The 22,556-nt window shown below is 48.2% G+C and overlaps 1 protein-coding gene across 3 annotated transcripts in view; it reads left to right on the top strand.

Annotated features, from left to right (window-relative positions):
* Positions 1–22,556, top strand: part of SPEG (striated muscle enriched protein kinase) — a 171,270-nt gene that overhangs the window by 133,360 nt on the left and 15,354 nt on the right. For all 3 annotated transcript variants that reach the window (XM_060261605.1, XM_060261609.1, XM_060261606.1), the window contains 12 exons: positions 260–337; positions 4,756–4,928; positions 5,598–5,624; positions 5,923–6,075; positions 7,258–7,300; positions 7,481–7,549; positions 10,641–12,870; positions 16,788–16,946; positions 18,540–18,656; positions 19,269–19,436; positions 19,558–19,680; positions 21,740–21,904. In XM_060261605.1, coding sequence (XP_060117588.1) covers positions 260–337; positions 4,756–4,928; positions 5,598–5,624; positions 5,923–6,075; positions 7,258–7,300; positions 7,481–7,549; positions 10,641–12,870; positions 16,788–16,946; positions 18,540–18,656; positions 19,269–19,436; positions 19,558–19,680; positions 21,740–21,904 — 3,505 coding nt within the window. The remainder of the gene's footprint in view (positions 1–259; positions 338–4,755; positions 4,929–5,597; positions 5,625–5,922; positions 6,076–7,257; positions 7,301–7,480; positions 7,550–10,640; positions 12,871–16,787; positions 16,947–18,539; positions 18,657–19,268; positions 19,437–19,557; positions 19,681–21,739; positions 21,905–22,556) is intronic.

Genomic DNA, 22,556 nt, shown 5'->3' with positions numbered 1-22,556 from the left:
GATTTCTATAACAATATATTGCTAATGAATAAAAAAAATTGTTTAATCGAAACCCAGACGGGCTCTATCGGCTCATAATCTAGATTGAATTTTTCAGACAGGCGTTGTAGGTGGTCTACAGAAGTATAGCAGGCATTCATTATAATGTCAGTGGGGGGAGGGCTCCTGTTTTCCGTAGTCAGTATCTGTGAAGCTAATGAGGTCTCCTCTTTCGTTCATAATTTACTATGACTTTTTCCTTGGATTATTTCCCCTGCAGATACGCTCCTATATGCGCCAAGTCCTGGAGGGCATCAGCTACCTCCACCATCATGCCATCCTGCACCTTGATATTAAGGTGAGTCCATCCCAGCATGTCCTCCTGAGGTCAATCCTGGGCTTGACCTACATTCCTTGTCTGTCTGGCTCAGCCAGGTTGTCGATTGCCCTGTTTTGTTGCCTGGGACCTTTACGGTGTTGTGAGACCAGCACAATAAACACTTCTGTTCTTAACAATATACTATTTATCAAGGGGGAAAAAAATCTGCCTGCTAGATCCAGAATAACTTGGAATTTGTAAAGAAGACCGTTTCAGAGGGTAGCTGTGTTGGTCTGGTGTAGAACCATTAGATTTGAGCCTAGCACCTTCCAAACCAACAAGATTTTCATGGTATAAGCCAGGGGTCCTCAACCTTTTAAAATAGGGGGCCAGTTCACTGTCCCTCAGACTGTTGGAGGGCCGGACTGCCGTTACTGTACAAGGCCGCGGGCTGTCAGTTCTCCGTCTTCTGCATCTCTCTCCCTTCCCCACACCACACACCCTGGCCTGGGAACTTACCTCACCTTGGTATCACCTCACACTCTGTCTCCGCCGCCTCAGCCCAGTGCCGGAAGTGTGCATTGCTAACGCAAGTTTAGGTCGAACGTCACTTCTGGTCTGATTTTGCCATAACCCGGCGGGCCGCATAAACGTCCTCAGCGGGCCGCATCTGGCCCGCGGGCCATAGGTTGAGGACCCCTGGTATAAGCTTTCAAGAGTCAGAGTAGGAATTGGAGATCTGAGTCTTTTTATCCCAGTCAGGAGGTGGGAGGAGTGCTGTAAATTAGCTTCTGTAGAGAAATAAGAAACCTATGTTTCCTCTTCAGCCCTACACTACGCTACAGATGCTAATTTTCTGCCCCCAAACATTTCCCCTCTGCATCTTTTACGAAGCCCCTCTGACCTTCTGACTGAGACAAAATGACTCAGATCTCCTGAAGGGAGCTTTGGCTTTCCAAAGCTTATGCCCTAAAAATCTTGTTGGTCTCAAAGGTGCTATTGGATTTGAATCTAACTGTAAAGAAGGTAAGCCTTGATCCTGACTTGGGACTGAAATTTTCCTGACTCTGAAGCCTTCAGATTAATTGTAGCAATACTGACAGGAGCCTGCAATGACTGAATCACTGTTATACAGCCGCTGCAGACCAGTCATAATGCTGAAACTGTAGAAAGACATAGCAGCCATAGAAGTACTGGTGAGCTTATTGTATGGTACAGCAACACCGATGGCTACTATGATACTTGGTGACATAGGATCAGTAATTTTTTTTAGTAAACAAAACAAAAAAAATTCAGGTTTTCACGGCTGGCATCATCATTAGGGTTTGTAGAATCTTTCGGGCTCAAGTGCCCTGTTCTACTGGAGAAAGTTTTTCTTCCAGACGTTTCGTTCTTGGCTGCGGAGAACATCTTCAGTGGCGTTGCAGCCGGAGCAGGCGCTCTGACCTTCTTGGCTGCTGTGCATTGAGTGAGGCCAGGGCTGCTGGAGAGCTGCTATTTCTAGGCTGGAGGGGGTGTGGTGAAAGGGCAATAGAAATAGGCAATAGAAATAGCAGCTCTCCAGCAGCCCTGGCCTCACTCAATGCATAGCAGCCAAGAAGGTCAGAGCACCTGCTCTGGCTGCAACGCCACTGAGGATGTTCTCCGCAGCTGAGAATGAAACGTCTGGAAGAAAAACTTTCTCCAGTAGAACACGGCACTTGAGCCCAAAAGATTCTACAAACCCTAATAAAAACAAAAAAACCCCCCCACCTTTACTCTTTTGCCTTTCCTTTTGGGGAAGGTACTCCAATCCTGGGTCATTTTGGTTGCCCTTTCTGCACATTTCCCAGCACTAAATATTCTGTTTGAGATACATCAATCTATACACAATACTCCAATTATACACAATATTCCAAAGGCAGCCATATCATAGAGCTTCTTAAAGACCCTATAATACTTGCTGTTTAATTTTCAACCCCTTTATAAGCCTTAGCAGAGAATCTGACACTTTTAAGCTGCTGCCACACACTAACCTAATATTTTCATCAAGCTATTAACAAACTCCAAATCTCTTGGTCAGTCATTAGCAGTTCAGACCCCATCAATATATACAAGTTAATATTTTCCATCCCAGTTTGTACCATTTAAATGAACTGGGAAGACAGTACAACTTGTTAAGAGATGTAGTCTGAGGGCCTAAGGAGTCTTTCTACATGTCCTTTCCAACGTTCCCTCTAAGCTGCAGAGTCTTGTGAGCAAAAATTCAACTTTGTGAGCTACTGGAATAAAATTGTGAGCTACTGCATAAATTAGTGTGCTCAGGGGTCATCCTTCCTGAGCTAAGACAAAAATCTGTGAGTAGGATGCTAAAAATCTGCGAGCTAGCTCACGCTAACTCAGCTTAGAGGGAACACTGGTCCTTTCAGAGCCTCTCCAATCAGATGCCAGCTGTGAGTTTCCTACTGAAAACTCAGTTCCCAAGTGTACAGGGGTCCCATTTGGATTGGGACCATGGTATGCAATGAGAATAGGTTTAAGCCTTCCCCTGAGTCATTTTCTGACCTGAAACGGCCCAAGTGGGGGTTCATGTGGGTTTTTCAGTGAGACAGATAGCATCCCAGGGGCATTTCCAGTCAGGAACATGGCACAAAGGGAAGATCATGGTCCTGCTCTGAATTGGGGTCCCTTGCACTTGAGATTTGGGTTCCCAGTGGTAAACTCACAGCTGACATCTGGAAAGATTTAATGTGAAGGAAGAACGAGAAGACAGGGGAACTGCCTGGACTCCAGAGCAGTGCACCATGGGAGTATGAAACTTTCTGCCAGATCCAGGCAAATCTAACATGTGTAAAGAAAGCAAATGCTGATCTGTGTCTTGGTTTGGTGCTGATCGCCTCTTGACTTTTTTTCATACTGTCCCATACTGTACTAGTTATGTCTGAAGAGAAGAATCAAACGCAGGAGATTAATTATGTGGTTATTTCTATCACTAGAACTACACAGCCCTATGAAATAACAGTGCTGGGGCTAAAAATAACCAGGGCCATCTCTCCATTCCACATAGTTTCTCCCAGTAGACATTACCCAGGGTGAGCAGACAATACCAAAACGGCTCCCGCTTAGCAGCATATAAATCATGCCTCAGTAGTAACAATGGAGCAGAATGGACAAGTACAGAGTCACGGCAGAGCACAGTGGAGTTCCAGTCAACATTTCAGTCAAATTACTAAGTAAAGACAAAACATTCTAAGAGTTCTGGGTAAAGCTATTATCTTCTTTCATCACTGTGAGAACGGAATGATATATTGGGGTGGGTAGCTGAGAGCCCTGAGGGCAGCATAGAGAACGGTTTCCTTAATAAAGGTATTGTGGTTAGGTTCACAGAGCATCTCCGTGTACAGACAGACCCAGGAGACACACTTTAGGATCCTGGCTCCAACTATGAGGGTAGTAGAAGGAAAGAATAAATCCAAGGGATGTGAATTCTGCCAGAGGCAAGCGAAAGTAGGACAGTGATTGCGCGAATTGGATTCAGAAGGGGCCCTAAAGAGGCTTAGCCAGTCCTGCCCTGAGGCAGGAAAACCTCTACCTAATATATCTTTGACAGAATTCAGAAACTCGGGATGGTTAGCATACTGAAGAGCAGATGGAAGGTGATCTGACAAGAAAACTCAGAGGCTTCCTAGGAGATAATATGGGGCATTAAAACAGCTCTAGTATCAACCAGGATGAGGAAGAACATAAACAGTGGAGGGACACATTCATCAGTGTCAAAAAGCGTGAAGATTAACCAGAGGGGCCATTTTCATAAGGAAAAAGTGGATAAAAGCTGGATACAAGTACAGAGTCACGGCGAAGCACAGTGGAGCCATGTAGTTTTAACAAACATATTTGGACTGCATAATTCCTGAGTCATGTGGTATTACCAAACATATTTAGACTGCATAATACAAGGTTAACTGCAGTGCTCTGGTGAAAGGAACCATCAGGCTCATCTGATCTTGGAAGCTAAGCAGGATCAGCCCTCACTATCACTTGGGTGGGAGACCACCAAGGAAGGACCACCAGGGCTGCTACATGGAGGCAGGCAATGGTAGACACCTCTGTTTGTCTCTTGCCCTGGAAACCCAATGGGGTTGCCATAAGATGGCTGCAATTTAAGGGCATCTCCCATGACCAAACAGGTCCAGTAGCACCTTGAAGACTAACAACATGTATTTGAGAACATGTTGACTCAAAGCTCATTTAACCAGACGGAATTTGTTAGGCCCGGCTAGTAGACTCCTGTTTTAATGACTACCATAGACTAACATGGCAACCCCTGATGATTTATGTGATGTCTGGCCATTGGTGTCACTGGTAAGATCTTGCCTCAGGTCTAGACATTTCACTGGTGTGGGTGACTTTTGCTTAGCTAACAGCTGTTTTACTAGGGCACCTTCCTTACTACTTCTGTACCCTGTTCTTCTGCACAGCCTGAAAACCTACTGTTAGCTGAACCAGGCAGTGATCAGGTGAGGATCTGTGATTTTGGCAATGCCCAGGAGCTGACTCCAGACGAGGCACAGTACTGCAAGTATGGCACCCCCGAATTTGTAAGCCCCGAGATCATCAGCCAGAGTCCTGTCACCGCTGTCACCGATATTTGGTAAACAGAGGAAACTGCACAATGTAATATTTGTCTGTGCATGTACCTTATGTATCTCTGAAGGAAGGTACCAGAAAGGAGCATGCTGAAAAGGGGGAATCCTGAGATTGGGTATTGAGCACGTTCAGGGAATAGAGAATTTTCAATTGTAAATGTGCTTAGCATATATGTGAGAAAGTGTTCTACCTGCTGAGGGCAGAAGGGACATTTACGTTGGGCTCTTGACTGTTGGCTTGCATGAAGAACATTATGCACAGAGGCAGTGTGTGTGTGTGTGTGTATATATGTTCATGCATGCACATGCATGTCAAAATAGAAGTGTCTCAGAGGAATAGACTGTGTAACCTACTTCACTTGGAATCCAGCTGATCAGGATCCACCATTTGCTAAAGGAGAGCATGTGTCTCATTTTTGTATGAGGCCAATTTGGGGCATGAGGGCATGCTATGTTACCCTCTTTATAACCCTAGGCAGATCCAAACAGTGCTGGCACTAGAATGGCCTGACATTGTAGACTCGCTCCAAAAAAGCATGTGGGTTTACACAATCTTCTAGCCAGAGGCATCTTCTCTTATGATTGCCAAGCATGCGGTCCAACAAATCCATGTAACTTGGCTCCTAGGATATTCTGTGCAAACCCTGAAATTCTGCCTCTTCTCATTGTTACAGGCCACTGGGAGTCATCACATACCTATGGTAAGCCTCAGTTTTTTGCTACCCTTATCCAGGGCTTTCCTATATACTCCAAATCACATTTAGCAGGTTCCACAAGGAGCAAGACCACAGTCTTAATCATTCCATCCCTATGCACCTGGCAGAGTGCTGTCCACAAAACCTAACTCCTCTGATGCCAGGGTGGAAACTGAGGTTTCAGGGGGCCTTGATAATTGCCACACCTGCATCCATAAATGGTGGGGCACAGAAACCGCAGACAATGTGCCCCAGATTTACTTGCTGGGTATTCTGCTGAGAATTTTTCTGTTTCCCTTTGTAGCCTTACAGGGATCTCTCCATTTGTGGGTGAGAATGACAAAACCACACTCATGAACATCCGCAACTACAACGTAGCTTTTGAGGAGAGCATGTTCACAGGACTGACACGAGAGGCGAAAGGCTTTGTTATCAAAGTGCTGGTCAATGATCATCTGTGAGTAACTGGGTCCTATGAGCTTCCTCCTGGGTGGGATAAGAGGCCTTCATCTGCTCTGGCACAAGGAAGATTCCCATACTCCTTCTCCCAGACAATGCAGAGCAAGGCCTTGCCTTCACTGAGGCAGAAAGTAAGCCCCACGTCTCTAGTGGGGAAGAAAGAAAAAACACCTCTCAGTGGGTCACAAGTAGAATTTCAGTCTCCCATCTCCTCAGAGAGCCAATTTGGTGTAGTGGTTAAGTGTGCGGACTCTTATCTGGGAGAACCGGGTTTGATTCCCCACTCCTCCACTTGCAGTTTCTGGAATGGCCTTGAGTTAGCCATAGCTCTCGTAGGAGTTGCCCTTAAAAGGGCAGCTGATGCGAGAGCCCTATCAGGCCCACCCACATCACAGGGTGTCTGTTGTGGAGGGAGAAGATATAGGAGATTGTAAGCCACTGAGTCTCTGAGTCAAAGAAAAAGTATAAAAAGGTAAAAGTAGTCCCCTGTGCAAGCACCAGTCATTTCCAACTCTGGGGTGACGTTGCTTTCACGTTTTCATGGCTGACTTTTTACGGGGAGATTTGCCATTGCCTTCCCCAGTCATCTACACTTTTCCCGCAGCAAGCTGGGTACTCATTTTACCAACCTCGGAAGGATGGAAGGCTGAGTCAACCACGAGCCGGCTACCTGAACCGAGCTTCCACCGGGATCGAACTCAGGTCGTGAGCAGAGCTTAGGACTGCAGCACTGCAGCTTTACCGCTCTGCACCACGGGGCTCTGTTCAGAGAGCAGGGCAGGGTATAAATCTGCAGCCTTCTTCTTCATCATCATCATCATCATCTTCTGTTGGAAAGAGATTCCCCCTTGTGGCCAATCCTCCGCCAACCATCAAATATCCTCATCCTGACTTCCATGCAAGCAGTGAGGATGTTTGCTATCCTAAAAAGCCAGGCAATTCCTTATTTGGTCATACGATTAGACTCTAGAAAAGAAGATGCATTGGGAGAAAAGGAGGAATCAGGCCAAGTTATTCTTCCTTTGGAGGAGACAACTGAGAGGCTGGGTAGGGGAAGGGAATGAGCTTCCTCCAGGTTTGCTGTTGAGGAACTGTGGAATCTGCTAAACACACCTATCCTTTAGTCTAGTCCAGTGAATGCTGTTTCCATACCCTGATTTCTTCCTATCCTTTTAAACAGGAGGCCCAATGCAGAGCAGACCCTAGAACATCCTTGGTTTAAGGTGAGTCTAACTGGTGGGACTTACACTGGTTTGAAATGGTAGTGGTGATTGTCTGGACAGGAGAAAATGTGAGGAATGGGAGGGCAGGTTCCTTCCAGTTCAGCCTCTTGCCACATTAACATGGAACAAAAGCTGCTATTTCTGAATGCCTGAGCCTGCTTCCATTTCCCTTCCTTTCAGACACTGGCAAAGGGGAAGAGCATCAGCACGGATCATCTCAAGCTCTTCATATCTCGTAGAAGGTGGCAGGTAAATTTAGTGATGGAAACGGAAAATCCCTTGGCAGGCAGCAAGTGAAGTGGGGGTAGTTAAGGTCGTTTGGTTAGAACTTGCAAATTTCTAAATGAGCAAGAATGGGGAAAGGAAAGGAAGATGAAATTAGGCTGTCTACAAAACAAACTGGGAGAGCCTTGGTGAGTCCCCATGCATGGGCATGGGGAATATTATGTCCCCATAATATTCATAGTTGCAAACACATTTGTAACACATTTGCTGTTTTGGAATGTTTGTAACATATATGTTACACGGCACACTAATTATTGAACCCTATTTTGGGATAGGAAGCAGTGCCCTTAACAGGGCAAAGGTTTGCTGCTGCGTACACCAGCACCCATTTTTCTCTCTTTTGAAGTAATGGTTCAGGCGCCTAGACATGTGGAATGAGCAATATGCCAGTATTTGTTGTGAGTAAGGGTATAAACCAGGTGAGATATTCCACTGCTCATTGGAAAAGGTGACTTGGGTGACAAAGATATCTTGCCACAACAAGCATCTTGGAGGGCAAGCAGCAGCACACAAGAAGGGAACCTGGACGGTGACAAATTTGGAGCTGTAGCTAAGTCTCAGTCAACGGTGAGTTGAGCTGGTAATGGGGGGGGGGCAGCTGGATGCTTGTAAAGACAGCTAAAATGTGCAAGGGAGATCAGTGAGGTCGGGTGATGATTAGGGTTGCCAAATCCAATTCAGGAAATATCTGGGGACTTTGGGGGCGGAGCCAGGAGACATTGGGGTGAAGCCAAGAACAAGGGTATGACAAGCATAATTGAACTCCAAGGGAGTTCTGGCCATCACATTTAAAGGGACAGCTGAGCTCACCTTTTCAAATGCCTTTCTTCCATAGGAAATAATGAAGGATAGGGGCACCATATTTTGGGGCTCATAGAATTGGACCCCCTCGTCCAATCGTTTTGAAACTTGGGGGGGTATTTTGGGCAGAGGCACTAGATGCTATACTAAAAATTTGGTGCCTCTGCCTCAACAAATAGCACCCCCAGAGCCCCCAATACCCGCGGATCAATTCCCCATTATTCCCTATAGGAATCGTTCTCCACAGGGAATAATAGAGTTCCCAGTAGACATTTCCCCCCCCACACGCTTTCTAAAGCGGAGGGAGGGACTCCAAACCAGGGAATCCCCTGCCCCCTCCCTCTCTCTCACACACACAAATACTTACGGGGTCTTGTTCCTGCAGAAGTTTACTTGCTCTGAAAAATTGAAAGCAAAAGAAAGGGAGGGGCCGTTCTCCTACAAAACTGTTACTGACCCTTCCCCATGAAGCCCTTCCTGTTTCCTGCTTCCTGCTCAGCCTTAAAGGCACACATTTTAAAAACTGTTTGCAGGTTTCTAAACCTGCAGGAGCTCTAACACTTCATGGTGACTGTGGGGGCGGGGCTTCCCTCACCGGCCAGCTGGCTGTGGGGGGCAGGGGAGAAGCCTGTAAAAACAGGGGATCCCCCGCTGGGACCTGGGGATTGGGAAGCCTAATGATGATAGTGTAAGAAAAATCAAAACTTAGAGGGGGGTGTTTGTGTGGCATCTACTGGGTGGGAAGTTGGATCCTCTAACCCATTTGAATGCAACGTTCTTGTAGTTTTGTGCCGGTTTTTGTAATCTCAAAATCAGCACAGTGTATTGCTTAGAGCAGGGGTTCTCAAACTTTTTAAATAGGGGGCCAGTTCACTGTCCCTCAGACTGTTGGAGGGCCGGACTGCCGTTACTGTACAAGGCCGCGGGCCGTCAGTTCTCCGTCTTCTGCATCTCTCTCCCTTCCCCACACCACACACCCCGGCCTGGGAACTCACCTCACCTCGGTATCACCTCACACTCTGTCTCCGTCGCCTCAGCCCAGTGCCAGAAGTGTGCGTTGCTAGCGCGAGTTTAGGTCGAACGTCACTTCCGGTCTGATTTTGCCATAACCCGGCGGGCCGCATAAACGTCCTCAGCAGGCCGCATCTGGCCCGCGGGCCGTAGTTTGAGGACCCCTGGCTTAGAGTGTCAGACTAGGATCTGTTTGGATAGGTACGAATCCCCAGTCTACCATGGAAGTTTGCTGATGACCTTGGGCCAGTCATTCACTTTCGGCCTAACCCACCCCACAAGGTTGTTATAAGGATTAAATGGAGGAGATGAGAACAATATAAGCTGTTTTGGATCTCCACTGGGGAGAAAGGTGAGGTAAAAATGAATAAAATAAAAATAAAATGGGTTTGCGTAACCAACCAGAGTGCTTAATCTTGTCTCAGCACATTGTCTTGATTTATCTTAAAAATATTTTGCTGTTCACTAAGTCTATATAACTCCTAGGATATTCTGCACATTACCTGTAAATATTCATATGCCAAACATATCAGAGGAACCCATATTTCCATGATATGTCGAGTTCATATTTACCACACTGTCTCTCCTCATACTATTATTCTTTTATCATTTTGTCCCAGTTTGCCATGGTTGTGTGTGAAAGACTAAGGGCGTTTTCTCACTGACCTTACTCGGGAGCGACGTCCCTCTTCACCGCGCAGCATCTGCGCGGATTTCGCACTAATTGCTCTGCAGAACCCGGAAGAGCCGTAAAGTCCCGCGGCTTTTGCGTCGCAATGTAAACTGGTTTTTGGCCAGTTTACATTTGCAACGCAAAAGCCGCGGGACTTTGCGGCTCTTCCGGGTTCTGCGGAGCAATTAGTGTGAAATCCGCGCAGACGCTGCGCGGTGAAGAGGGACATCGCTCCCGAGTAAGGTCAGTGAGAAAACGCTCTATGATTTCCCTGTTTTCTGCAAAAACAAAGAAGCAGCAATGGGCCTTTTTGGCTTTGAATGGGTGGATCCTTATCTTGTGATTGAAATCTCCCTCAACACACACAGTCTCCTGAACCAAGTTCTTCCCATATTATATTTCCTATGCATTTCCTAGCCCCTACAACAGGGGGTATCAAAGACGAATATCTTTGGGTACATCAGTACAAGCTGAGAGGGAAAAGCCTTGTAATGGAAGGTGAAGATGTGATGGGGGCTTGTACTCCAGCATGTATCTCCCCCCCACCTCAAATATGCTTTCTCTCCCCAGCGCTCCCAGATTAGTTACAAGTGCAACATGGTGCCACGGCCTATCCCTGAGCTTCTGGAGGATACATCCAGCCACTTGTCCATTGCTGTGCCACGCCTTCTCAAAGAGAGTTCAGTACTGTCTTCGTCTTCCGACTCTGATGACCCAGAAGAATTGCCCTATATCCCCATGCCCCTTCAGCTTGAATTTTCTGGTTCTCGCGTGTCCCTCACTGAGATCCCCACAGATGATGAGCCTCTGGGCCCAGATGGTACTCCAGTGGATGAAGAAGGTACATCCATGGAATGGCAGGATGAAGGACAGGAAGCTGCAGTAGACACCAAGAGAAAGGAAGAGGTGGAATCCTCTGTCAGGAGGCAAAAGGGTTTGCTGCCACGGAAGCGCTCCACAGATGCTGAAGAGCCTGGTTGTTCTGATGAGGAGGCTCATGACATTAGGAAGAGGCCTGAATATCCCAGGAAGGCCCTGAAAAAAGGTTCTAGTTTGGATTCCCCAGAATCATCAGACAAGACTTCACGCAAGGGGGAGCTGCGTCGTGGCAGTTCTGCAGATAGTGCTCTATTGCTTAGCCTTCCTTCGGATGAAGCTGAGTATCAGTCTCATTCCCGTAAAAGACTGACCAAGGCAGCCTCCATGGAGTTGCCCCGTCGGAGCCCCAGTCCTGGGACATTGTACCGCAGGAAGGGTGGCTTGCCTGAGGAAGAATACACTCAGCGTTTGGAGCTCATGCGCCAACGCTTGCTACGTGGCAGTCCTGTGGACGGCAAACTAAGTGGCTTGCGAGGACCCCTACTAGAAACACTTGGCCTTGAGAAGAAGATGCCAAGGCCTCCCAGGTTGGAGAAACAGCTGTCCCCTGGACATAAGATGGTGCGTGCAGCATCTAGTGAGGCAGCTCCTCAGCAACTGCCCCCTGAGGGGCGCCTCCTCCAGAAGAGCAGCTCCTTCAGCCAAGGTGATGGGGAGCCTGTTATCCTGCACCGCCGCTCTGGAGCACCTCTAGAAATCCCCTTGGCACACACTGAGGCCCAGAGATTAAAAGAGACACCATCACTCTCAGCTTTGAATGAGTCCAGACCACACACACCACATGAGGTTCCCTCCAAGCCACCCACCCCTGAGATGGAAGAGTCAACAAAGCCTAACACTAGGCCTAGTTTGCGGAGATCAACAGCCAGAGGCTCTGAGGACAAGCCACTGGCCAGGTCCACCAAACCTGATACCCCAATATCTGTAAAAGCCATAGTTTCCCCAAGGGAATCAATACCACTCACACAAATTTCACCAACTCCTGGTAGCTCAGCGCCAAAACGTTCTGCCTATGCTGAGGTTATGCAATCCATCATGCTTCCAGCTCAAGAGGCTTCAGACTCTTCTGTTGCTGCCGCAGAAAGTGTATCCCAAGATTCCTTAACAGATATGCAATCCCATACTGCCATTTATGCCAAGGTGGCAGCTGAGATGTCTGGCAAAGAGTCATCTGTTCCAGCTCGCTCCTCTAGTACTGAACACATCCTGGACATTGATTCTGAAGAGGTGTTTGAAGCCAAGTTCAAGAGAAGCCGGGAAGGTTCCCTCAGCAGGGGCCGTAAACTACTTTCCAGGTCAGAGGAGCGGCAGCTGGCTGGGCCTCTGGTGAGGGAAGAAGGCATCTATCGGCCAGGCCCAGTGGGTGCTCCACTAGAGCTTTCCAAGACTGTGGCCTCTCGGCGCCTCGGTGAACGCTCTCATTCAGTACAAGACCTGCATGAGGTGGAGAAAGAAACTGGTTTTATTCGCAGGATGTCAATGCGACTCCGACGCACTCCCCCTGCTGAGAGAAGGAAGGTCAAGGCAGAGGAAACAGGGGGAACCACAGTCCAGGGCCAGCGGCTTCCCAGGGGCCTGGTGTCCAAGGACAAAAAGGACTCAGATAGCCTGCAGTCCGAGCCAGGATCCAGCGAGTCACCTGTCATGGCTGTACGCAGGAAGATCGGCACCACCATGGAGCGCCTCTCCACACATCTACGTAGCCATTCACAGCAGCATGCTGAAGAAGACCACACATTCACAGTTGGTGACCATGTCAGACAGCCTGAGAAGAGAATTCCGTTGATTTCTCAGCTACGCCGGGCAAATTCTGAGGGTGAGAATCTTCGTCAGGTGGGCATCCCACAGAACCAGCTGGCAGCCCAATCTGCCAATGTACCTTCCACAGAGTCCTTCCAGTCTGACTCATCCACAGGCAATGGTGAGCACTGGGGCAGGGAGCAAATTGAATATATTGCTGTGCAGATGTGTAAAAAAGATGGTGTGAGGGATTCATCATCCGCCTTCTAGCTTTAGGCCTAAAGCAGGTGAGCAGGAGCCCCATGTGATGTGCCTTGTTGCTGAACTCTACCGTTTTGGACTACATATGGGATTAAAATGTTTAAATACTTCCTGACCTAAAATATTCTTGAAACACACCAGATGCATATTAAAGGGGAAAGGCCACTGTAGAACTTCCCTGGGGAGGGATGGTGACATGATATAGATATTGGGAGCTAAGCAGGGCCAATACTTGGATGAGGGACCACCAAGAAAGACTGTGCAGAGAAAGGCAATGGCAAACCATCTTTGCTTCTCACTTGCCTTGAAAGCCCCTTGCTGGGGGATACTGTAAGTTGGTTGTGACCTGACAGTTCTTTATACATGCACACACAGAACCCATTTGACATGCTGGTTTTGTATATATAGAAAGCATTTTGTGCAGGCATTCAAACATTTTACCTCCCTGCTGTCTGGAATGGCATAGTCCATAGTCTGGACTGCAGCGATCAGTCTCGCTGGGAGAAATGCAGACAGAAGAAAAAAGGCATATTTTCCAAGAGAAAGGGTTAGTGACTAGGAACACAGAGAATCTGCTCCTCCTATTATTGGAATGGTATATCAGTATAACAATATTCTAATACTGATATTAAAAAAAAAAATTGCCAAAGCCCTGGAAATCTAGGGGATTTCTAGGGTTGGCTACTTCTGGACAGGGTTTTTTGTTTTTCTTTTTAGCAGGAAGGCACAGGAATGCAGTTCTGGCTGGCTTGGCATCAGGGGGTGGGGCTTAATATGCAAATGAGTTCCTGCTGGGCTTTTCCTACAAAAAAAGCTCTGCTTCTGGGCATCGGGGCAGGGAAACTTGCCATGTGGAAGCCCCATCTTAATCTGCAGATACACCAGTAACAGAGAAACCACAAGAGTTTATCCCCGCATGGAGGACCCCAGATTCTATCCTCCAAACCAAACATTTTCTACAAGGGAACTGATCTCTGTGGTCTGGGGGTCAGTTGTAACTCCAGATCTCCAGTCCGCACCTGTGGGTTGGCACTCCTACTAGCACTTCACTGGAGTTGACCGCGAGGGAGGGTTTTGTTGCCAGACTGCAGCCCAAATAAAGAGGAGGCAACATGGAAAATCATTCAGACTGCCCTCCCTCTACCTAGGGCTGCTAGCCCCCAGGTTGCACCTGGGGAAAACTGCTTTGGGAGGTGGACTCTATGGCATCATACCTTGCTGAAGCCTGACCAGGCTCCACCTCTCAAATCTCAAAGTATCCCCCAGCTCACAGCTGGCAATCCTACTTCTACCTGAGTTTGAACGCAAAGGTTGAGGCCTTTTCTAATCAGGGCTGTTTTCTGGACATTTTTTCAAAAGATGTTGCCTCTGAGCTTTTCCAAAAGTTGTTGCTTCGTGATTTTTTTGCAAACCAAGGAGAGGGGTATTAGGCTCTGCCTTCCGCAGCAGCCATTTGAGGTTTGCCACTGCCTCTTTTAAAAGCATTTTGTGGTGAACATATGAACATATGAAGCTGCCTTATACTGAATCAGACCTTTGGTCCATCAAAGTCAGTATTGTCTTCTCAGACTGGCAGCGGCTCTCCAGGGTCTCAAGCTGAGGTTTTTCATGCCTATTTGCTTGGACCCTTTTTTGGAGATGCCAGGGATTGAACCTGGGACCTTCTGCTTCCCAAGCAGATGCTCTACCACTGAGCCACCGTCCCTCCCCCTGGTGGCACTTACCACTCCTCTCATCATTCCAAAAGTTTCCTCAGGCTCAAAAATGTTGGGAACCCAGATTCAAAAGGGTTGGAGAATGCCCTGATTTTGATAGCCCAGGCAAGGTCGATCTCATGAGATCTTGGAAGCTATGCAGGGTTGACTCTGGCAAGTACTTGGATGTAGCACAGGGCTTTTTTTGAAGCAGTAACTCCTTTGCATATTAGGCCACACACCCCTGATGTAGCCAATGCTCCAAGAGCTTATAGAGCTCTTATTACAGGGCCTACTGTAAGCTCTTGGAAGACTGGCTACATCAGGGGTGTATGGCCTAATATCCTGCTACAAAAAAAGCCCTGGAAGACCTCCTTGAAATACCAGCAGTTGGGAGGGCAGGGGCAGGCTTTATTTAGTCACCTCCTTGAATATCCTCCAGGCCCCCAGTAGGGGTCAGTCACCAGAGGTTGCCATGACTTTTACATGGACACACACAGAGACAAAAAATACAAAGCTACAAAAAAAGGGGAGGAGGTGGTTTCCAGAGAATAAACTTGCCTAGTTTATTCTTAACTCCAGCTCTGCACATACACAGTCAGAAGTGGAACAGCCAATTCTGACAACGTCAGAATTCTACCTCATTCTGCTGAGAGTGCAGGCAAGGCCTGAGTTTAGTATGTTGCCAGGTTATTTAACATTTTTAGAATAATGGCATGAGTGTGTGAGAGAGTTCCCAGATCTGTGTTGGGAAAAACTTGGAGACTTTGGGGTAGAGCTGAGAGAGGGTGGGGTTTGGGGACAGGAGGGGCCTCAGCATGGTACAAAACCATAGAGTCCTTCAAAGTAGCCATTTTCTCTAGGAGAGCTGATCTCGTCCAGCTGTAGATCAGTTGTAAAAGCAGGAACTCTCCATGCCCTACCTGAAGGTTGGCATAGGGTTGCCAAGTCCAATTTAAGAAATATCTGGGGACTTTGGGGGTGGAGCCAGGAGACTTTGGGGGTGGAGCCAGGAGACATTAGGGGTGGAGCCAAGATCAAGGCTGTGACAAGCATGATTGAACTCCAAAGGGAGTTCTGGCCATCACATTTAAAGGGACGGCACACCTTTTCAATGCCTTCCTTCCATAGGAAATAATGAAGGATAGGGGCACCTTCTTTTGGGGCTCATAGAATTGGACCCCCTGGTCCAATCGTTTTAAAACTTGGGGGATATTTTGGGAAGAGGCACTAGATGCTGTACTGAAAATTTGGTGCCTCTACCTCAAAACACAGCCCCCCCCAGAGCCCCAGATACCCACGGATCAATTCTCCATTATTTTCTATGGGAATAAATCTCCATAGGGAATAACAGAGTTCCCAGCAGACATTCACCTCCCCTCCCCCCGCTTTCTGACGACCCTGAAGTGGGGGGGAGGGCCTCCAAACCGGGGGATCCCCTGCCCCCACCTGGGGATTGGCAACTCTAGGTTGGCAACCCTAGTTGTGAGACAGGAAATTAAGCAACCAAGCCCATCTTCCATGGCAGACAATAGGGTTTGAAGATTAGCTTTTTTATGGGACTGTTTGAGGCAGGGGTGTCTGTCAGCCTCCAGACTGCAGATATCAGTTCCCCTGGAGAAAACGGATGCTTTTGAAGGGTGGACTGACTCTATGGGATAGTACCCCACTGATATCCCTGTTTTCCTTAGGCTCTATTCCCAAGTTTCCAAACCTGGATCTGGTAACCCTACCCCTACCCCCCACCAGGGGCCAGTGGGGACCTAGCAACCCTAGTTGGAAGAACCACATACAACCCAAAGCCAAGAACTGATGAATTGGGGAGGAGGGGCTTTGGTAGTGGGTGTGCAAAGTTCCTCAAAGGTATATGGGCTAAAAACTTTTGTTCCATATGCTACGCTAGAGGTGCTGGGGCTCAACTGTTTTGGAATCTAATAAATAAATAAAAGAACAATAGGGAAGACTGAACTAAGTACTTGGAACAGGTAATAGGCCTTGAGAGGTGGAGATACAAGTGTCAGGACCTGCACTGAGGACAGACAGCAAGGGGAAAACAGCACCATGTCAAACAGATCTCTGCCCATTTAATAGAATATTTTGGCCAGGGTGAGAATGAGCCCCCCTCTCACGTTTCTTCCTGTAGCTCCCAGTGACGGCCAGCGTCGTGGTTCTCGCTGGGAACGCTGGAACATGTCCCGAACCAAGAAAGACAAGGTTGCATCACAGCCTAACATTCCTGCTAGCCTGCTGAGAGGAGATGGCGTTGTCATTGTGAGCCAACCCTATGTGCTCAGCGAATCAGGTATGCCTCTTGGATTGAACTGTTGAGAGATATTTGCTCAGTCAGGGGACCTGGGGGAATGCTCTCATCCATTTAGCTTTTCTAAAAAGTTACAACTGCTTAGAGTTGCCAAGTCCAATTCAAGAAATATCTGGCAACTTTGGGGGTGGAGCCATAAGCAAAGTTGTGACAAGCACAACTGAACTCCAAAGGAAGTTCTGGCCATCACCACATACCTTTTTAATGCCTTCCCTATATTAGAAATAATGAAGGATAGGGGCACCTTCTTTTGGGGCTCATAGAATTGGACCCCCTGGTCTAATCTTTTTGAAAGCATTTTGAGGAGACTCATCAGATGCTATGCTGAAAATTTGGTACCTCTACCTCAAAAAACCACCCCTCCAGAGCCCCAGATATCCCAGGATTAATTCTCCATTATACCCTATGGCCCAGCAGACATTTTCTTCCCCCCCCCCACCCCGTTTCTGATGACCCTGAAGCTCTGGAGGGCCTCCAAACCGGAGCTCCCCTGCTGCCACCTGAGGATTGGCACCTCTACTCATGAGTTGCTGAACTCTCAAGTTTTTCACAGTAACACAGGGCAGCCAAAGGTTCAAGTTTACCTTCACACTATGCAAAGGACCTCTGCAAGGATTGTGCAACAAACAGAGGGTCTGGGCTCCTTTCACAGCCATGTTGTTCTGCCTCCTCCCCCCTCCCGCTCCCCTTCAGCCTTAAAGACGCAGACACACCATCCAAAGAAGAAGGCTTTCTCAAGTAGAGACTGAAGCCTCCGGAGGGGGAAAGGCACATGATGGCTGTGGGGGCGGGGCTTCTCCCCGCCAGCCAGCTGACTGGGGGCGGGAAAGAGCCTGGGAAAGTGGGAGAGCCCCCACTGGGACCTGGGGATTGGCAAGCCTACAACTGCTTGTGAAATCAGAGTAGGCCATCCTGAGTAAACATTTGATGAGAGTGGTGAAGGCTTATTCTAGCTCCCAAAGAGCTTCAGGTGTCCCCTCCACCCAGCGGCGTCACTAGGGCGGGGCCAAGGGGGCCATCGGCCCTCCCCCAGAGCATTCTCATTGGCCCCAGGCGACCAATCCTCGCCAGGAGAGGGGAAGAGAAAGGGAGGGAGTGAAGAGAGTGAGGAGCAGGGAATAGGAATGCGCCTGCACGCGCACTCGGCCCAACCGCACGCGCCCGCCTGCCCGAGAAACACAGAAGGGAGAGTTTGTGTGTGTGTGTGTGTGTGTGTGTGTGTGAGAGAGAGAGCGCTTCCCCTCCCACCTACGGCAAGCGCTGCCTGGTTTGAGAGGCAGCCAAAGGGAAGGGAGGGGGTGACGCAGCCCTCCAAAAGGGGTGATGCCCAATGGGGTGTGTGTGACTTGAATCAGTTACACCCCAGGGTGCAACCCACCCTAGTGACGCCTCTGCCTCCACCCCCCATCCCCTGCTGGGGTTTTAGCTATAGCATACACCTGACTGTTCAAGGGATCGTTCTCTCACAGAAAATATGAAAGAAGATGTATACCAAATCTTTTACTACCGGTTTTGAAGTATCTCACAGCTTCCTCCAGCTCTTCCTCCAACTTCTACCTTTATTTTCTTATCCAGACTTCCCTCCAGTTTTCCACATAAAATTGAAGGACCAGGTATTGCTAGAAGGAGAGGCAGTACAACTCTGCTGCCTTCCTGCTGCCAGCCCTGCCCCCCGTATAATGTGGATGAAAGGTAGGCTATGTATCATGAGGAAAATGTGTGTGTGTGGGGCTCCAAGAATCAGCCTCAGCTCCCAGGAGTCCCCTAATGCCTCAGCTGAGTCAGCTACCAAGAATCCTGTAAACACCTCGGGGATAATTTTTGTCCAGTTTTACCTAGTGGCCAAACAGGCATCTTGTCAAACAACCACACTGAGATATCGCTGAAGGCCGACCAACCACAGTGTTAAGAAAACACTAAAGTGACACACAGCCTAAAGCTCCAGAACTGAATTGAAAACTGCCATCTGAATAACTGGACCATGACAAAAACAGGTGGAACTTCTCTGTCCCTGGATCTCTGTGCTGCAGGTCCTATACGTTTGGCATTGGTTGCCATGCAAACAGCTGCATGCTTTTGGGATCCAAAAGTGCCAAGTTAACTGTTTTGGGATTGGGATATCTTGGGGTTCAACCAGCATAACAATACTCCAGCTTCTTTTGCAGCTTAAATGTTTTAACAAAAACTACACAAAAAGAGAGCAGCAGTGTTCAGGATGGAAGAGGACTGTGGGAAGCATTGTATGAATAATATCGGTATGTCCAATAAGGTTGTGTTTGCTGAATATTCCTCTGTCTCACACAGATAAGTGTCCCATTGTATCAGAGGGCGTTCTCAATATAGTAGCATGTAAAGACGGCCGTCAGCTGCTCACCATCTCTAAAGCCTCTAAGAAGGATGCAGGCCTGTTTGAATGCAATGCAACAAATGCCCTGGGCACTGCTACCAGCTCCTGCACAATATCTGTTGCACGTAAGAGCACAAGGAGTGTGTCTTATGATTCCCCAGACATCTACAGACATGTCTGTCCCATGTCTGGTGTGCTATCAATTGACCTTGATTATTTTGTCTTTTTCATACCTATTCCAAACAGGGCTTCCTGGGAGACCAGGCACTCCAGAAATTCCCCAGAAGTACAGGAACACAGTTTTGGTTCTGTGGAGGCCAGCAGATAGCCAGGCACCATGCACGTACACACTGGAACGCAAGATGGATGGTATGCATCAGTTGGATGTGGCAGTAATTTCCGTTTCCTTTGCTGACACTCTGTTAGTTATATACCTGCCCTAGTCTGAGTTTCTCTGGCCGTTTTCCCACTGACCTTACTCGGGAGCGACGTCCCTCTTCACCGCACAGCGTCTGCGCGGATTTCCCACCAATTGCTGCGCACAACCAGGAAGTGCCGCGGCTTTTGCGTCGCAGATGTAAACCGCTAAAACCCAGTTTACATCTGCGACGCAAAAGCCGTGGCTCTTCCTGGTTGTGCACAGCAGTTGGTGGGAAATCCGCGCAGACGCTGCGCGGTGAAGAGGGACGTCGCTCCGGAGTAAGGTCAGTGGGAAAATGGCCTCTCTCTTCTCTTTTGCTCCATTTTGGGTTTTATGCGACATTGTGCCTAAACCTTCTTCTTCAGAAGTTATTCCTTTATCCTCCCATCAAGGTCTCACGTGGACCTTGTACATCTACACATCCCTTCAGGGTAGAGATGCCAGCCTCCAGGTGGGACCTGGGGATCCCCTGGAATTACAACTCATCTCCAGATTACTGAGATCAGTTTCCTTGGAGAAAATGGATGGTTTGGAGGATGGACTCCGTGGCATTGCACCTCACTAAGATCCCTGTCCTCTCCAAGCTCCCTTCCCAGATCCCCAGGAGTTTCCCAAACTAGATCTAGCAACCCTCCCCCCCACTGGCAACCAGGAGGGACCCGGCAACCCTACTTCAGGGACCATATAGGATACCATATTGACCCCTTGGCCTTATGTGCTGAAATGTACTGGGTTCAAAGCATGAGGACGTCCAAGAGATAATGAGTTCAGCTCTTTATTCAGTGATTCAGCATGGTGAGATAGAAACAGAACTGACTCGCAGGCTTGTATGCATGCAAATAACCCCACCCAAAACCCATTACACACAACTATAGGTTAATAGCTGGCCCAATGATCCCTGATAGGCCTCCTTCCTGAATCCAGGTGGGTCTTGTTTTAGGGTCTCCAGCTCAGCCAAGTCTCTGCTGACCCTAAGGCCAAACTCCAGTCCCAATACATAACAGTGCAATATCCCTCTGATGAAAAGAAGACGAAGAAGACGGCAGATTTATACCCTGCCTTTCTCTCTGAATCAGAGACTGATTTTGCACTCAGCTTACCCCATCCCACCCCCCACCCCACGTTCCTCTTCTCTGCGCAGTGTCCTTTGGATTTCCCACTATCTGCTCTGGAGCTGCAGCAAAGATTGTGGTTTTCACGCAGCAAAAGGAAACCGCTAAAAACTAGTTCCTGTTTGCCCCGCAAAACCCGCAATGTTTCCTGCGATGCCGGAGCAGATAGTGGGAAATCCAAAGGACGCTGCGTGGAGAAGAGGAACGTGACAGTGGGGTAAGCTGAGTGTGAAATCGGTCAGAGTCTCAGAGCAGCTTACAATCTCCTTTATCTTCTTCACCCACAACAGACACTCTGTGAAGTGGGTGGGGCTGAGAGAGCTCTCCCAGAAGCCCTTTCAAGGACAACCTCTGCCAGAGCTATGGCTGACCCAAGGCCATTCTAGCAGCTGCAAGTGGAGGAGTGGGGGATCAAACCTGGTTCTCCCAGATAAGAGTCTGTGCACTTAACCACTACACCAAACTGGCTCTCAAGCACGTTTACAGCCAGGCTCTCAGGCAAGCTTATACCAAACTGGCTCTCAGGGAAGTTTACAGCTTACAGTACAACCAGTACATGTCACATGCTACCCCATTCACTGGTTGCCTGACCATTCCAAAACAGCCAATGGTACATCAAGACAGAAAAAGATGGCTCCCTGTTCTCTCAGCCCATTTCAACCTCCTTGTGTTCTACCCAAGTCATGACTGGAATCAGCACACATTCCAGAACAGGAGCCAGATACCCTTATCTATCTAGACAGGTGGGCATACCCAAGATATGACCCACTGCACCTGAAAAAGGTCACTTTCTTACTTGCCTCTACCACTAACTCTCAAAAGACATATATTGAACGCAGCATCAAGCTGAGGAATGCACATGCATCCCACTGATACCCTTCTGTTCTCTTCCCAGGAGAGCATGAATGGAAAATAGTCAGCTCAGGCATTGCTGACTGCTACTTCAACGTCACGGATCTTCCAGTGGGGAGCAACATCAAGTTTCGGGTTGCCTGTGCCAACAAGGCTGGACAAGGGCCTTATAGCAACCCCTCAGGGAAGGTGTTCGTTGAAAGTGCAGGTGAGAGTGTGGTCTTAACCCAGAATCCCCTACTCAGTTTCCACATCCCAGCTGGTCAGAGTGTTATTTGCAGGGATGTGCTTGCCATGTGGCACAAAGCCCAGCTTTTTGTGGTCTGGGTTGCTTTCACACTAGCCATTTTGTCTGGAATTGACATTATTTGTTCGTACAGCTATCCTGAAGAATCCAACTGATATCAAGCTATAGCAGCCAGTGTTCCCTCTAAGCTGAGTTAGTGTGAGCTAGCTCACAGGTTTTTAGCCTCCAACTCACACATTTTTGTCTTAGCTCAGGAAGGATGACCCCAGAGCACACTAATTTATGCAGTAGCTCACAACTTTAATGCCAGTAGCTCACAAGGTAGAACTTTTGCTCACAAGACATTGCAGCTTAGAGGGAACATTGACAGCAGCCCAATGTTTTCCATGTTGTCTGCCCAATGTTTTCAAAATCGATTTGTAGGCGTATTTTTTTGTGTTGAACTTGTCCGAAGTTCTATCAATCTACCTGTCAAGAAGAGTGGCTGGGTTGGTGATACCCCTGCCTTTTCTTGGTTGCACTGTCTCTTTTAAGTGACGTGCAATGCAGTCCCTTGTCCCGTTATTTTTAAATAGCTCCAATTGCACAGAGATAATGAAATCAGCAAATGTTT

The sequence above is a fragment of the Heteronotia binoei genome, chromosome 21 (genome assembly GCF_032191835.1).
Source record: "Heteronotia binoei isolate CCM8104 ecotype False Entrance Well chromosome 21, APGP_CSIRO_Hbin_v1, whole genome shotgun sequence".
NCBI lineage: Eukaryota > Metazoa > Chordata > Lepidosauria > Squamata > Gekkonidae > Heteronotia > Heteronotia binoei.
Note: the sequence above shows the minus strand (reverse complement) of the source record. Positions and strands in the feature narration are given on the sequence as shown.